General features: G+C 36.6%; 2 protein-coding genes across 2 annotated transcripts in view; both read left to right on the top strand.

The window, feature by feature from the left end:
• Window positions 1–825, top strand: part of IleRS (Isoleucyl-tRNA synthetase) — a 37458-nt gene extending 36633 nt beyond the window's left edge. The window contains exons 30-31 of the mRNA XM_089241164.1: window positions 14–131; window positions 664–825. Of these exons, the coding sequence (XP_089097290.1) occupies window positions 14–131; window positions 664–801 (256 nt within the window). The 3' untranslated portion in view covers window positions 802–825. The remainder of the gene's footprint in view (window positions 1–13; window positions 132–663) is intronic.
• A 4124-nt stretch (window positions 826–4949) lies between these two features.
• Window positions 4950–12344, top strand: part of LOC149078936 (serine/threonine-protein kinase D1-like) — a 31786-nt gene continuing 24391 nt past the window's right edge. The window contains exons 1-2 of the mRNA XM_089241163.1: window positions 4950–5205; window positions 9131–9287. Coding sequence (XP_089097289.1) covers window positions 9144–9287 — 144 coding nt within the window. The 5' untranslated portion in view covers window positions 4950–5205; window positions 9131–9143. The remainder of the gene's footprint in view (window positions 5206–9130; window positions 9288–12344) is intronic.

Raw genomic sequence — 12344 nt, 5'->3', positions numbered from 1 at the left:
TTATTCTTTAAAGGTTCGTGAATGTGATGCTGTGTGACCCAAAACTTGGTACTGATAGTACACATGGAACTGTTCTCTTAGAGAACCCAATCAATGAACATCGACTTGATGGGTGTGGTCTCCATCGAATGGTTTGTTGCTTTTCCTACATATTAATTTTAATGTGATTTTCATATTTTGATTTCTTTTCTTTTCCCCCTCCCCCTTTTTTTATGTTTTGGGCTTCTTTAACCCTTTAAAGGGGAGACATTTTCTAAAATCCATAGAACATAATGTAAACAGGTGGTTTCACCATGGGAACCAATGCAAATTAACTAACTTTTCACACTTCTATATTTCTGACCAAAATAAGTGAAATTGTAAAAATGGGAATGAAATTAAATATGCATATTTGAAATTTGAGTTATTTAAATTTTTTAAGTAAATTTCATCCACAAAATTTTTTATGCTTCATCATCAAAATATATTTTTTCAGTGGTCTAACATGGTATTCAGCAAAAGGGAAAAACCACCACACCACTCGTGCAATGTGCATGTCAGGGACATGGCAAACTGTTTTTTATTAAAACTTTTTCACAATGTGCTTTTCATATTTCTCCGGACATCTAAAACTAATTTTATTAGTAAATGTTTTCATTATTATTGAATATTTTTTGATTGTAGGTGCAAGTTATATTTGGGCTTCACAACAAGCAACTGAAGCTATATCGTGACCAGAGCAAAGAGGAAGATGTATGTAAATACAGTTCAGATGAAGTTCTGCAATTACATTCGCATACACTGTATGCTTATTTAAGTTAATAAAATTATATTGGATAATATGCATTTCATGTCATTGGTCAATTGTCATCTGTTTGTGTTCATGCAATATTTTTATACAACATATTTCTTAGCTCATCGGGAAAGCTATAAATGATTGGTAAAACCTCACAAAAATAAATTTCATTATAATTTCTACATAGTAAGATTTTTTGCAGGCTTTTTATATTTATATTGATCTTGAATTAAGATTTCCAAGTGCAAAACAAGAAAAAATAAATAAAATAACTATAAAATGTCTTGGACTGAATCCTGGTCATCTTTTCCTTTGTTAGACCTGTAATGTGTTGGCAAATATGTATAGTGCTTCTCAAGTCTGACCGCAAATAATTTCAAAACTTCCGCTGTGGATGGATTTTTTTCGTGATTGCTTCAACCCAGGTTTAACACATGAAACTGTCCCATTTGATTAATGCTTATTTTTCTGTAGCTCCCATACTTTCACAGTGTGAAAAGTGCTTTATCATACAGTTGAACCCAGATTTAATGTATCTGTCAAGACATTTTTATTTTTTAAATCGGGGTTCCCCTTTTCGGCTGTCTTAATTACCTTATATTACCTTATCATCTATCAAGCTCCTAGGAGGTGTTAGCATCTTTTGATGCATAGCAATTAACAAATTGCATCATACTTATAGAGGGGGCTCCTGTGAATCTTTTGGCACAGGGGCTCATGATGGGATAATTAATGAGTTTTGGTAAAATAAAGATCCAATTTTACTGGTTTACATTTTTTCCATTGGGTACGATATCCCCCCCCCCCTCCTCCAGAAAAAATTGAGTAATTCCTTCGGTGGGTAAAAAGCAATGATAAAGACAATAAAATCAGTTGGCGTACTGTACAGTAGAATCTCGTTACAACGAACACTAATTCATAAAAAAAAAATTTTTAACGAAATTACAGTAGGAAATCTTGAGTCACAGAGGTGAGGGTGGACAAAAAATTCTCACCCGTACGGGGATGTCGTTTTGGCTCCCATCTGGTGTAAAATATGCATCAGTAAAACGATCCCAAATCACAGCTGTTTCCAGCTAGATGAAATGCATCGAAAATTGCTGTTTTTTCTGCGAATCATATCCAATAGTCATAGTTTTTAAAATTAGACAAAATATTTTTTCTACAGTAATTTTTTTTCTTCACTCTTGGTTTTATGCCGCTCCTATGCGGTAACTATGCTGGCGTGGGCCAAAACGAGAAACGGAAATTAACTCTTATCCGGGGGAGGGGGGTAGTGTCCGTAATAAAGAGAAAACAGAACCCGATGCCCTTTCTGATCCAGCGTCCGGTCACCAGACCCCTCTACCCTTCCGTAGTGGTAGCCCTGAGCTGCCGCTGTCTTGGGGAATAAATATTCTCAACTTCAGAATAACAAAAATGGTTTGCATCCAAATGGCGGAATGCAATTGCTTGTAATCAACGAATTTTTTGCAATATGTGTATATTGTTGTGCAGCTAGGGCCGGAATTAGTGGTTGTAGCACATGGATCTGTTGACCAGAGGGGGGAAAAATTTCACCTTTTCACAACTCTTCAACATTACGAGGGGCCGCTAAAATGCATGCTCGCCCCGGCTGACCAAGCATCTAGTTGCGGCCTTGTGTTACGACCTCCTAGGAGGCTGTATAGGAGGTGGGTGCTTGTGTGCAGGTTCTTCAACCAGTAACGTCGGAGTAGTGGATATTCGAGTGACGGCGCAATTCAGGGATGATGTGATCATGTGAATTTTATAAATCGTCAAACTCATTGTACACATAAATCAATTTTTATAAGCAGTCCGGGCAAGCACACCATGTATTCTATTAATGTAGTTATCCTGAATAGTTTGAAAATATTTTAAAATAATCATTAAGTCATAATGAAGATTGATTATCGCAACCAATATTAGTGGGGATCATCTTGAGAGCAACATAGGTTCCAGGGCGAAACACGATGTTCTGCCCCCCCCCCCCAATCTGGTAATAAATACCTTCCTAATCAATTCACATACTTCCCGAAAATTGTCGTGATATATCATTGCTATGAAGTTCCTTTCTCTGCCTTTGAAGTTACCCCGGGTGCTTCAAAGTTGGCGCGAGCACCAACAGTATTCTGTACCACCGCTCTAAGCACCCCAGGATTCACGCAGAAATCAGAATTAGTCGTATAAGGCTCATGCCAAGCACACAGATACATAACACTTCCAACGCCTCTGGCTTTTGAGTTTTCTTCGAGTCGCGATCACAACCATATAGTGCATGGGCGGAGATACGCCCCCCCCCCCCAGACTTCCAAGTCTATCTCCGCCTATGATATTGTGATTTCATCAGAAGGGTAATAATTCTGAAAAACTAAACAAATCTTTATGGAATGAATGATATGGAGCAGTGATTCCCAATGTGGGTGTTAACACCCCGCGGGGGCGATGGAATGTTCCGGGTGCGGTAGAAGCTACAGGTATAGCATAGGATTATATGGGTTAGATTGCGCTGGGAGAAAAAAAAATTGAAGGGGGCGATGATTATAGAACCTTAGGGGAGAAATAAGATATATGTATGAGCAGAACCTCGATGTATAGAACAGCGGTTCTCAACCGGTACCATGGGCGGAGATGTGGGCCCCCCCCACCCCCAGCGTCAAAGGTGAAACTGACTGATCTAATGTACATATGCATATGTGAATTGACATCATCATCGTGCCCCCCCCCCCCAGACTTCCAAGTCTAACTCTGCCTATGACCGGTACTCCGCGAAACAAAGCTCCGTGTGAACTCCCAGGGGCTCCGCGACCTCTTGAGCAAAATAAAAGAAACAGTAAAATTGAAAAAAATAATTATAGATGGAAAATTAAAAAAAATTCTTAAACGTAGAATTTGAGTTGGAATAGATCTTTGGGCTTCGTTGAAGCAGTCAAAAGGTTGGGCTCTCACTCAGGACCCGCAAATGTGGGAAACCCAAAATTGGCTGCCTTTTATTGTATTTTAATTACAACCCTCATGTCCCCGTTCTCCAGCTTAGGCGTCCACCTCAAAGAATACTGCGTGCATAGGCGTCGGAAGTGTTTTAAATTTGTGAGTGCTCGACTTGATCTTTACCATAGGCGGAGATTGACTTGGAAGTCTGGGGGGGGGGCAAGGTCATTATTGCTGGGGGGGGGGGCACGATGATGATGTCAGCTCATATATACATTAGATCAGTCGACTCCACCTTTGACGCTGGGGGGGGGGGCAATGCCCCCCACGCATCTCCGCCCATGATCTTCACATGGGGGATTTTGATTTTTGAATTAATTCGGGGACAGGATGCTCACACACATATCGATGCTACAAAATATTATGGGTTCTCGGCTCAGACGCAACTGACTGCGTGTAGCCCCCCCCCCCTCCGAAAATTTCACATTTGCCTGGGGCACAAACTTATGAGAAATAGGCCCTGTACTGAAATCTTTGTCGGACCTCAGGATGCCAGGTATTTCACAATTCTCACTGAAGTAAATTTCCTGTGTTTAAAACTGAAAAATCTGGATTTATTACGGACACCCAGGTCTGGGGGCCCGAACAGATCCCTCTCCCTTATGGGGGACATGCAGGGCCGCAAACTAGATGTTTAATTAGTCGAGGCGAGGACGCATTCCGGCGTCCTCTTATAATGTTGAAGTATAGGTTAAAAGGTGAAATTTGTGCCTTCTCTGGTCCAGGGCACCAGACCACGACCTCCTATATAACCTTATAGGAGGTCGTGCCCAGACCCGCCTGGTTCCCTTAGTTATGGCCTTGCCCGGTCAAACTCGATGTTCAAATAATCTGAATTAGAGAATTTCCAAAGCAAGAACGGTCTTCAAGACTATAATTATTTTGATTATTCATTTATTATATATATAGCATCACCCCTCGGGGGGGGGGGCCCTGGCTAAAAAGTCCAAACAATCTTGAGTCGGACGGTGAATTTAAAGTTCTGGCCGCGTTAAAACAGATGACAAAACATTTGGATGATCTCACGTCAAACTTTGACGCATGGGTTCGAAAAGAATCAAAAGCATCGCGTGTAATTAAAATATTTGGTCTTTCAAAAAATGAGAACTCTACCGTGATTGGTTGTTTCCGCTGCTGGAACGCGTCAGTAAAGAGCACACTTGTGACGTTGCGGTGGTGCTTCACAACTTGTCCATCCCACCAACCAACCTCTCCTCTCTGATCATTCCGCAGTTTTTACAGGTTGTTATGAATTGCTTGACGGAGAAAATAAATATATTGCGCCTCGGTTTTATAACGCTGTGATAAGCGAATAAGATGAGGGAATGCAAACTTTTTTCTGTTTATCCTTCAAGCAACTGTTAACGAAAGGTTCCGTCAATTTAAATGAAATTTTAAATGTCATCACCGTGTGTGTTAATGTATTATTGAAGTAAAGGGTGAGTTATTGCATATTTTGACAATTTAAAAAAAAAAAAACAGCGACTGTCTTTGCATTAAATGAATTCCTTGTTTATTCATTTCGTATATCGGCGTTAAAAGACAATAAAAATCTTGATAATAAAGGCTCTCATTTATATCTGTGGTGCTATTAAGTAGTTGTTGACTTGAGTGTTGCAACCAGAGCCTGTCTTAAGCTGATACCTGTTTACCCAAATTTGTAATTGCCTTTTTTATTCCGTTCATATATGACCTCCTTTTTCTCCCCAAGTTCTCACTCTTATTTAGCTCATGCATTGCAGCTTATACAAATCAAGGTTTAAAGGTAATATATGCAAATTTTTTTTACGCGTTGTATTTTTTCTCTTTTAAGCCACGCGGCAATACATTCATTTCAATCATTTTATGGTAGTTTGCATAATTGATTTTAAGCTCGTAGATATATTTTATCTTTTACATATTTTAAATAGTAATGCAAATATTGTATAGAAGTCCAAGGGGTCAAGAGTTTGAATCAATCTTTTCCTCTGTATTGGCTCTTCAAAATGGAGCTAACTGCATTGGATTTAATTTTAAGAATTTTCATGTGTAATTGAACTGTATGGCTTCAAAATCATTGATTTTCATATATTGCTTTTATATATATATAGGCTACTGATAATTTACATAATCTTATACTTATGAAAAAATTTTTATGCATTACTGTGCTTTAATATTGGTTGTGAAAATGGGGGGGAGGAGGGAGGGGAGAGCCTTCATTATAGGGTAGCTGATCCAGTCCCTTTTTCTCCACATCCTGGAGCAGGGTCCATAGGCTGAGATCTTTGGCAAGCCGTGGTAATTGTCTCGGGTTATGAAACAATGATAAAAAAGTTTGAAGATTTCATGTTGATTAAACAAAGATTCTATATGTTTACAGTGCAAACTTTATTCACCAGATCTTGCAATCACTTTTTTCAGACTAGAGCCCTGTTAGCCCTACCCGCATGGCCCTAAAATTGGCTGCCTCTTGTATTTTAAGTAGGATCCACATGCCACGCACCCCCTGCATACAGAGCCATCTTAAGAGGGCAAATATATTTTTCTGAGGCCTCTATCTGAATAGAAATGCCTGCCCACCAATTCATATGCTTAATTTTCTAAATTTTATCTATTTTTCATAATCACGGAATCTCTCTCTGTACTTCAGGCCCCTGACCCATGCCTTGGTGTGCCCATATGTTAAGACGGCATTGCCTGCACTTAACAATTATATAAGAGACCCAAAAAAAAAATCTTATTTGCCTAGGGCCCCAAACTTATGAAGAACATACCTTGTCTATAACTGGTTCCACATCCAATTATTTTAAGAAATTGTATAACTAATGAATTCAAGATATTTAACTGTTGCGCAAACATATAGGCTTATGTTGTGTTTTAGTAATGTTTATTCTTGACCAGGGTTCACGGACCCCATGGGACCTTTTGAGAGGTTTCAAAGAGTGTGAGGTTGCATGAGAAAACAATTTATTCTTATATTGATACTTTCTGAATATTTGATAAAGGTCTGTGGCTTTCATCTTATTGCAATCCCTAGACTTGTGTTCCATGGGCTCTGTGCCAATGAGACAAAGATTTAAAAAAACCCGACTTTTAGAAGCAGTTCCTGACTTCTGCATGGTCATTTGCCCAATGTTTTAAGGGGTCCTTAAATTATAAAATTTTTTTGAGTAACCTATACTAAATTTTACGAGGAAAAATTTTGGAAAATCAAAGAATTCTGTCTAAATCACATCGCACTGTTTCCAAAATGCTTATTATTAGCATACCCTATTAAATATCAATTTTAATATCGTAACAGTCAGTAATAGACTTTACACAGAATCTATAATGCACCCATCAAGATGTTAGTTAACTCCATGACAAAAATATGTTTCAATGTGGCAGTCTTTTGTTTGATTTCTCAATTTCACATCTTTTTGACTGAAAAATGATTTATGAAACAATGATAAAAAAGTTTGAAGATTTCATGTTGATTGAACAAAGATTCTGTATGTTTACAGTGCAAACGTTATTCACCAGATCTTGCAATCACGTTTTTTCAGACAAATTACAATTATACAACTGCGTTTATACATATGTTGAGGCAGGATCAAATCACCATTGACAACATCACCAGTATCAAACTACTCTAGAGAAAGATCATTATTCATATTTAAAAGGGATGAAATCATCATTTCGCTCAAGTCTTTTACAGGAAAAACTGTCGTCTTTAGCTTTATTGTGTATAAAGCTGAGATAACTCAAAAATTATATTTTGGTGACATTATCAATGGTTTTGCTCATATATTAGAGGGCAAGAAAAAACATTTGTTTTAAGATGTTTCATGGAAAATTTTGCATTACATTTCTCATTAACAATAGTGCATATCCTTTTTTGATGTGTAGTAAAACCTCTTAACCAGCGGACAAAAAAATTTGTCCATGAAAAAGGAATGACCGTTAATCAGGTTTGAAAAGCATACTTTTATTATAAACTGTGAAAGTATTATTTGGTCATAAGAGTGGTGACCACATCTGAGGGGTGTCCGTTAAGAAAGGTTTTACTGTATTTACAAACACAACATGTACTGTATTTGCTGACATACCAAACCTGTTAAATCAGTCTAGTACCCCAATACCTCATTTGCCCAGGGTCCCCTCAAGTCAAAGTTGGGTCGGTCCTGTTTAACGGTTTATCTGATTGAATGATCTACTGTCCATAACAAATTAAAAAAAAAAATACTGTGCTAAATAGCTATTGTAAGCATATCGAGGCAACTGCATGTCATAGAACAGATAAATGTACTTTCAGAAAGTAATCTGTAACCCGCACACACAATTTGCTCAAAATGTTTTCCCTTTTTTTTGAGGGGGATCATCTTTTACAGCAAAAACTTCACTATAACCTCATCTCAAAAGGGGACGGGGGAATTTGAATCTCAAAACTAATTTTTTTTTACATACGCTGATGGTAATAATCACTAAGATCAAACTTGTGATTACTCTACATTATCATTTGAATTTTTTGGATAAATTGCTGTGTACATTAAACATTGAATCCCTAATTCAATCAGACATATTTTACAGAGCACCCTGTTAGTTGATATCTTGTGTTAATGAACACTTTTTAATAACATCAACAGACCTCAATGTATTTTTCTATTCATTAGTGGACACTCCTTGTTAGCAAGCAAAATCTTCTGTTCCAAGGGTGTCCTTTATTGAGAGGTTTTGTTGTATAGTTTGTTTTTAACTCTGATAAATTTATCAAATGAAATGTCTGTTAAAATCTGATTATACTACTGGATGCCATGTGTTGCATCTACCAATTTGAATTGACATGCCAAAATGCATGTGCCAGCGTACTTTTTTTTTGGGATGGGGGTCAAATATAATTTGCTGCCCCTTATACTGTAAAATTAGATGATTTTATAATTTGTTTATAAAATTAATATGTATAATACCAATTAATTTTGGAATTTGTTTTCCTAAAATTTACTGACTTCTAAAGTTTGTCATCAGGGCAGTTCTCCCCTCTAGTTTTGGCCCTGTATATGCTCAGTATCGCAAAATTTGGGAATTGAGAGTGTGGTAGTTAGTATGTTATATCTGGTTCACAAATGTTGGAGTTTTAAAAATATTATCTTTTGTGTTTCTCCTTTTTTTCTTTCCCCTTCTTCTGCGGTGGGATTTCCAATCCTTGCATTTCAGAACCGCTCCAGCTATTTTCTCCATCCTCCTTTTTTACTATGTGTGGACATCTCTTCCTCCACCCTTATTTTTTATTTATTTTTTTTGCTTCCTAGTTGCAATTCTTGTAACCCGTACCTCTTTGCTCCACTCAGCCCAAGCTTATATGGTCTTTGTAATGATTTTTATTTAAATAAACTTTTTGTTTTACAGAGCATAAAACAAAATGGAATTGCCAATCGTAAACATTCCAGGAGAAATAACATTCACTATGCAAGCTGGACTGTTGAGGGATACAGTGACATCAAGTATAGCTGAACTGACGATTAATACTCTGAAGGGAATAGCATGTAATTTCCTGAATAAAAAGGTAAATTTATTTTGTTTTTATCTTTTTACCACCCTTTTCAGCTAGAGTATAACATGGTGTAACCTTATATGGCGTGTGTGAATGCTTGTTACTGTAAGGCCTATATGGTTTGGAGTTAAGATATGTATTTATATAGTTATGTATGTGTAAATGAGTACATAGCTCCGTAAAGTGTATTACATATAATATAAATTTCATTCTCTGCAGAGCCATCCAATTGGGCTCCTTGACTAAGTTATGTACTGAGATCTTTACCCACCTGGTACAATTCATGTTAATTTTAATACAATATCCTATTATCATGGTGTTTAGACACTGCCTATGTGCAATAATATAAGTGGTGTAGTCCAATGTGTTTAAGTTCAAAATAATAGATTTCAAATGGTTTTGAGCTAATATAGTCCTTTCTTCTCAGTAGTGGAAAGTCTGATATAGTGCAGACTACTCGCTTGAACAAAACATGGTTGAAAAGAGGCCTTGCAATGGGGATGATGGCAGAGGAAGAGACTTGACAGTGATGATAACAATGGTCATGGGGCAGGGCGGGAAAACACGTTAGATATGCATTACTGGAAAAATATCTTTAAGATACGTATTTAAAAAAATAACTATAAAATATGCATGAAAAATTACCAAAATGAGAAAAAAATTGAAGGTTTAAGTGTATATAATATTACGGTTATTTTTCAAAAAGAATCTATGGGCAGTGCACCTATATACATACAGTACATAGTGATTTTGGTCAGATAAAAATACTCTCTTGAGCTCTTCTTTTTATCCCTGAAGGAGATTTTGGTGGGGAGATGCAATTTTTATTTTTTTGTTGTGCTGTAAAAATTAAAAAATAATGGAGGAATCACCCTCGGTTACACAAGCAAGAGCCAAAGTGTTTTCCTGTGTTGTGGGGAGTATTACAGGAATTGAAGGTGTCTTCTGACGTGGGAAAGATTTATAGTCAGAGGCCTTTCACACACATGCATGTTTTTTCCTGACTTGTATTACTTGTATTAAAAATGCAGAATCAAATTGCCAATACAGTACACTGTTTCAAAAGATATATATATTGAATAAATATTTTTTAAAAATGAATGAATTAAAACCTAATGATTTGCTGACCATTTTAAATAAGGATCCTGCACTTGGGTCTCATTCCTACCTGTCACATTAGGAGGAACAAAAATGTGCTCACACTATAGAGAACCCATGCACTTTGGTGTCCCCGATCACTGGCCAATCTTCTGACTCGCCAGACTTTCCTATTAGTTCAACCAGGGGCAGCTCGGTGGCACTGAGTGGACTCTAGAAGGGCGTCAAATCCAAAGTGAAAGGGTGAAGAAAAAGTTAGGAAAATTATTTGTGCCGCTGTAGGAGGGGTGCCACGTCTGAATTGGAAAGGGTGAAAAAAAGTTAGAGAAAATTATTTCTGCCCCCTCTAGTAGGAGCGCCAATTCAGACATAAAAGGGTGAACAAAATTACAGAAAATGATTTCTATTTGAGGTGCAAAATATATATTGTTTTATTCCATTGAGATCATTGTCCCTAAAATATGCTTCACAGCATTGTTTTACACCTTAAAGTACTGAGGGGAATAGTGGTGATACGTCTCTCCAAATAGATTTATTAATTAAATAGTGTGCCAGTTTATTAAAACATAGTGTAAAATTTTTGTTATATATTTGGGAATACGAATCATTGCGTGAACTTAATCAATCTAGCTGCCTGTAACTGTAAGGTAAGATGTATTACAATTTGAGGCACAGTGGAAAATATTTGGAAAACATATTGGAAAACATTTGGATTGGCACAAGCGAAACAAGAAAAAAGTTCTGGAACTAGAGTGATTTTTATGATCATGTTTTAGGAAACAAAAAAATAACATCTAAAAGAGAGAAATGCTAGATTTTCCAGGAGCAAATTGAGTGGTCTTTTGTTGCCATTAAAAGGAGATGTAGAAAGAACATTTGGAAGTTACGATTAGCTGAACAAATTCCATATAATAGAACCATAGATCGAACTCCTTTTCCAGAACAGTTTGCTCTGTACAAGTAGAGAAGTCGACAGTAAAAGTTTTCTTTCTTTCAAAAGTAGAGGAGGTTGATAATCATCAATTTAGAACCAATATTATCGGAAGCGGACACAGCTATGTCTGTCGAGTCAGAAGATAGGAATGCAAAACGATTATTTTCGTTGATTGCTGTTCAAATCTAAAATAAACAATAGTGTATATACGTATAATAGTATATATGTATCGTGAGAGACTGTAGACACTTCAAAGTCTTGGAGGAGGGAGGATGATAGCATTTTCAAGGGGATATTTTAGTGGCAGCCCTGCTTTGGAGTGGTCGGTCAGCCAATGAAGGATGCAGGAAGGTCGTAATCACAAATCAATGTCTAGATTGCTTGACAAGATATACCAACTGAATTTCAAGAAGAGCTAAAAACCTCAACTTAAATTTGATCGAAATGAAAATCTGGTGATAATAGTGAAATTTTATATTTAAATTTTTGTTATATTTGTTTTCAAAAAGTTGTGAAAAATTTTAATCTTAAAATCATTTTGAAGGTAAGTCTTTTCTTTCTGTTTTTCTCAGTCCTTGACATTAATTTTTAAGAATCAAACAAAACCTATCGAATTTTTTTGCTTATAATCTGCAGATGCAAACTTCGCTAGTGTGCTGAAAAAAAGCACCATGTATAGTCTGCAATGGTATATAACCCACGCGAGAATCTCATTTATCAATATACAATTGCTCTCGAGGAGGGGTATGTTTAACACTGTTTTGTAGAGGAAAATGTAAATTTTTGTACTGGCATCTATACCCCATCTATAAATATTAAAAATATATATATATGTTTTTGTAATTAAATTTTTAACGTAATTATAGCTAATGAAACCTTTCTCAGGAAAAAAAGTTGTAGATAAGATGCAGCGGTTTATCCACATTAAAACTGCTTTAAAGTTGAAACTCGTCAAGCAGCTTTGATCCACACTAAGAAATTCATTTTCGACTTTTTGTTTATTTCAACGTAATTTTTTTAAACGTATAATCCACAGG

Source organism: Pholcus phalangioides, unplaced genomic scaffold, assembly GCF_987345545.1.
Source record: "Pholcus phalangioides strain wild (caught in Gottingen) unplaced genomic scaffold, Ppha-v1.0 ptg000013l_1, whole genome shotgun sequence".
Taxonomy (NCBI): domain Eukaryota; kingdom Metazoa; phylum Arthropoda; class Arachnida; order Araneae; family Pholcidae; genus Pholcus; species Pholcus phalangioides.
This window is presented reverse-complemented; position numbering and strand designations above follow the sequence as displayed.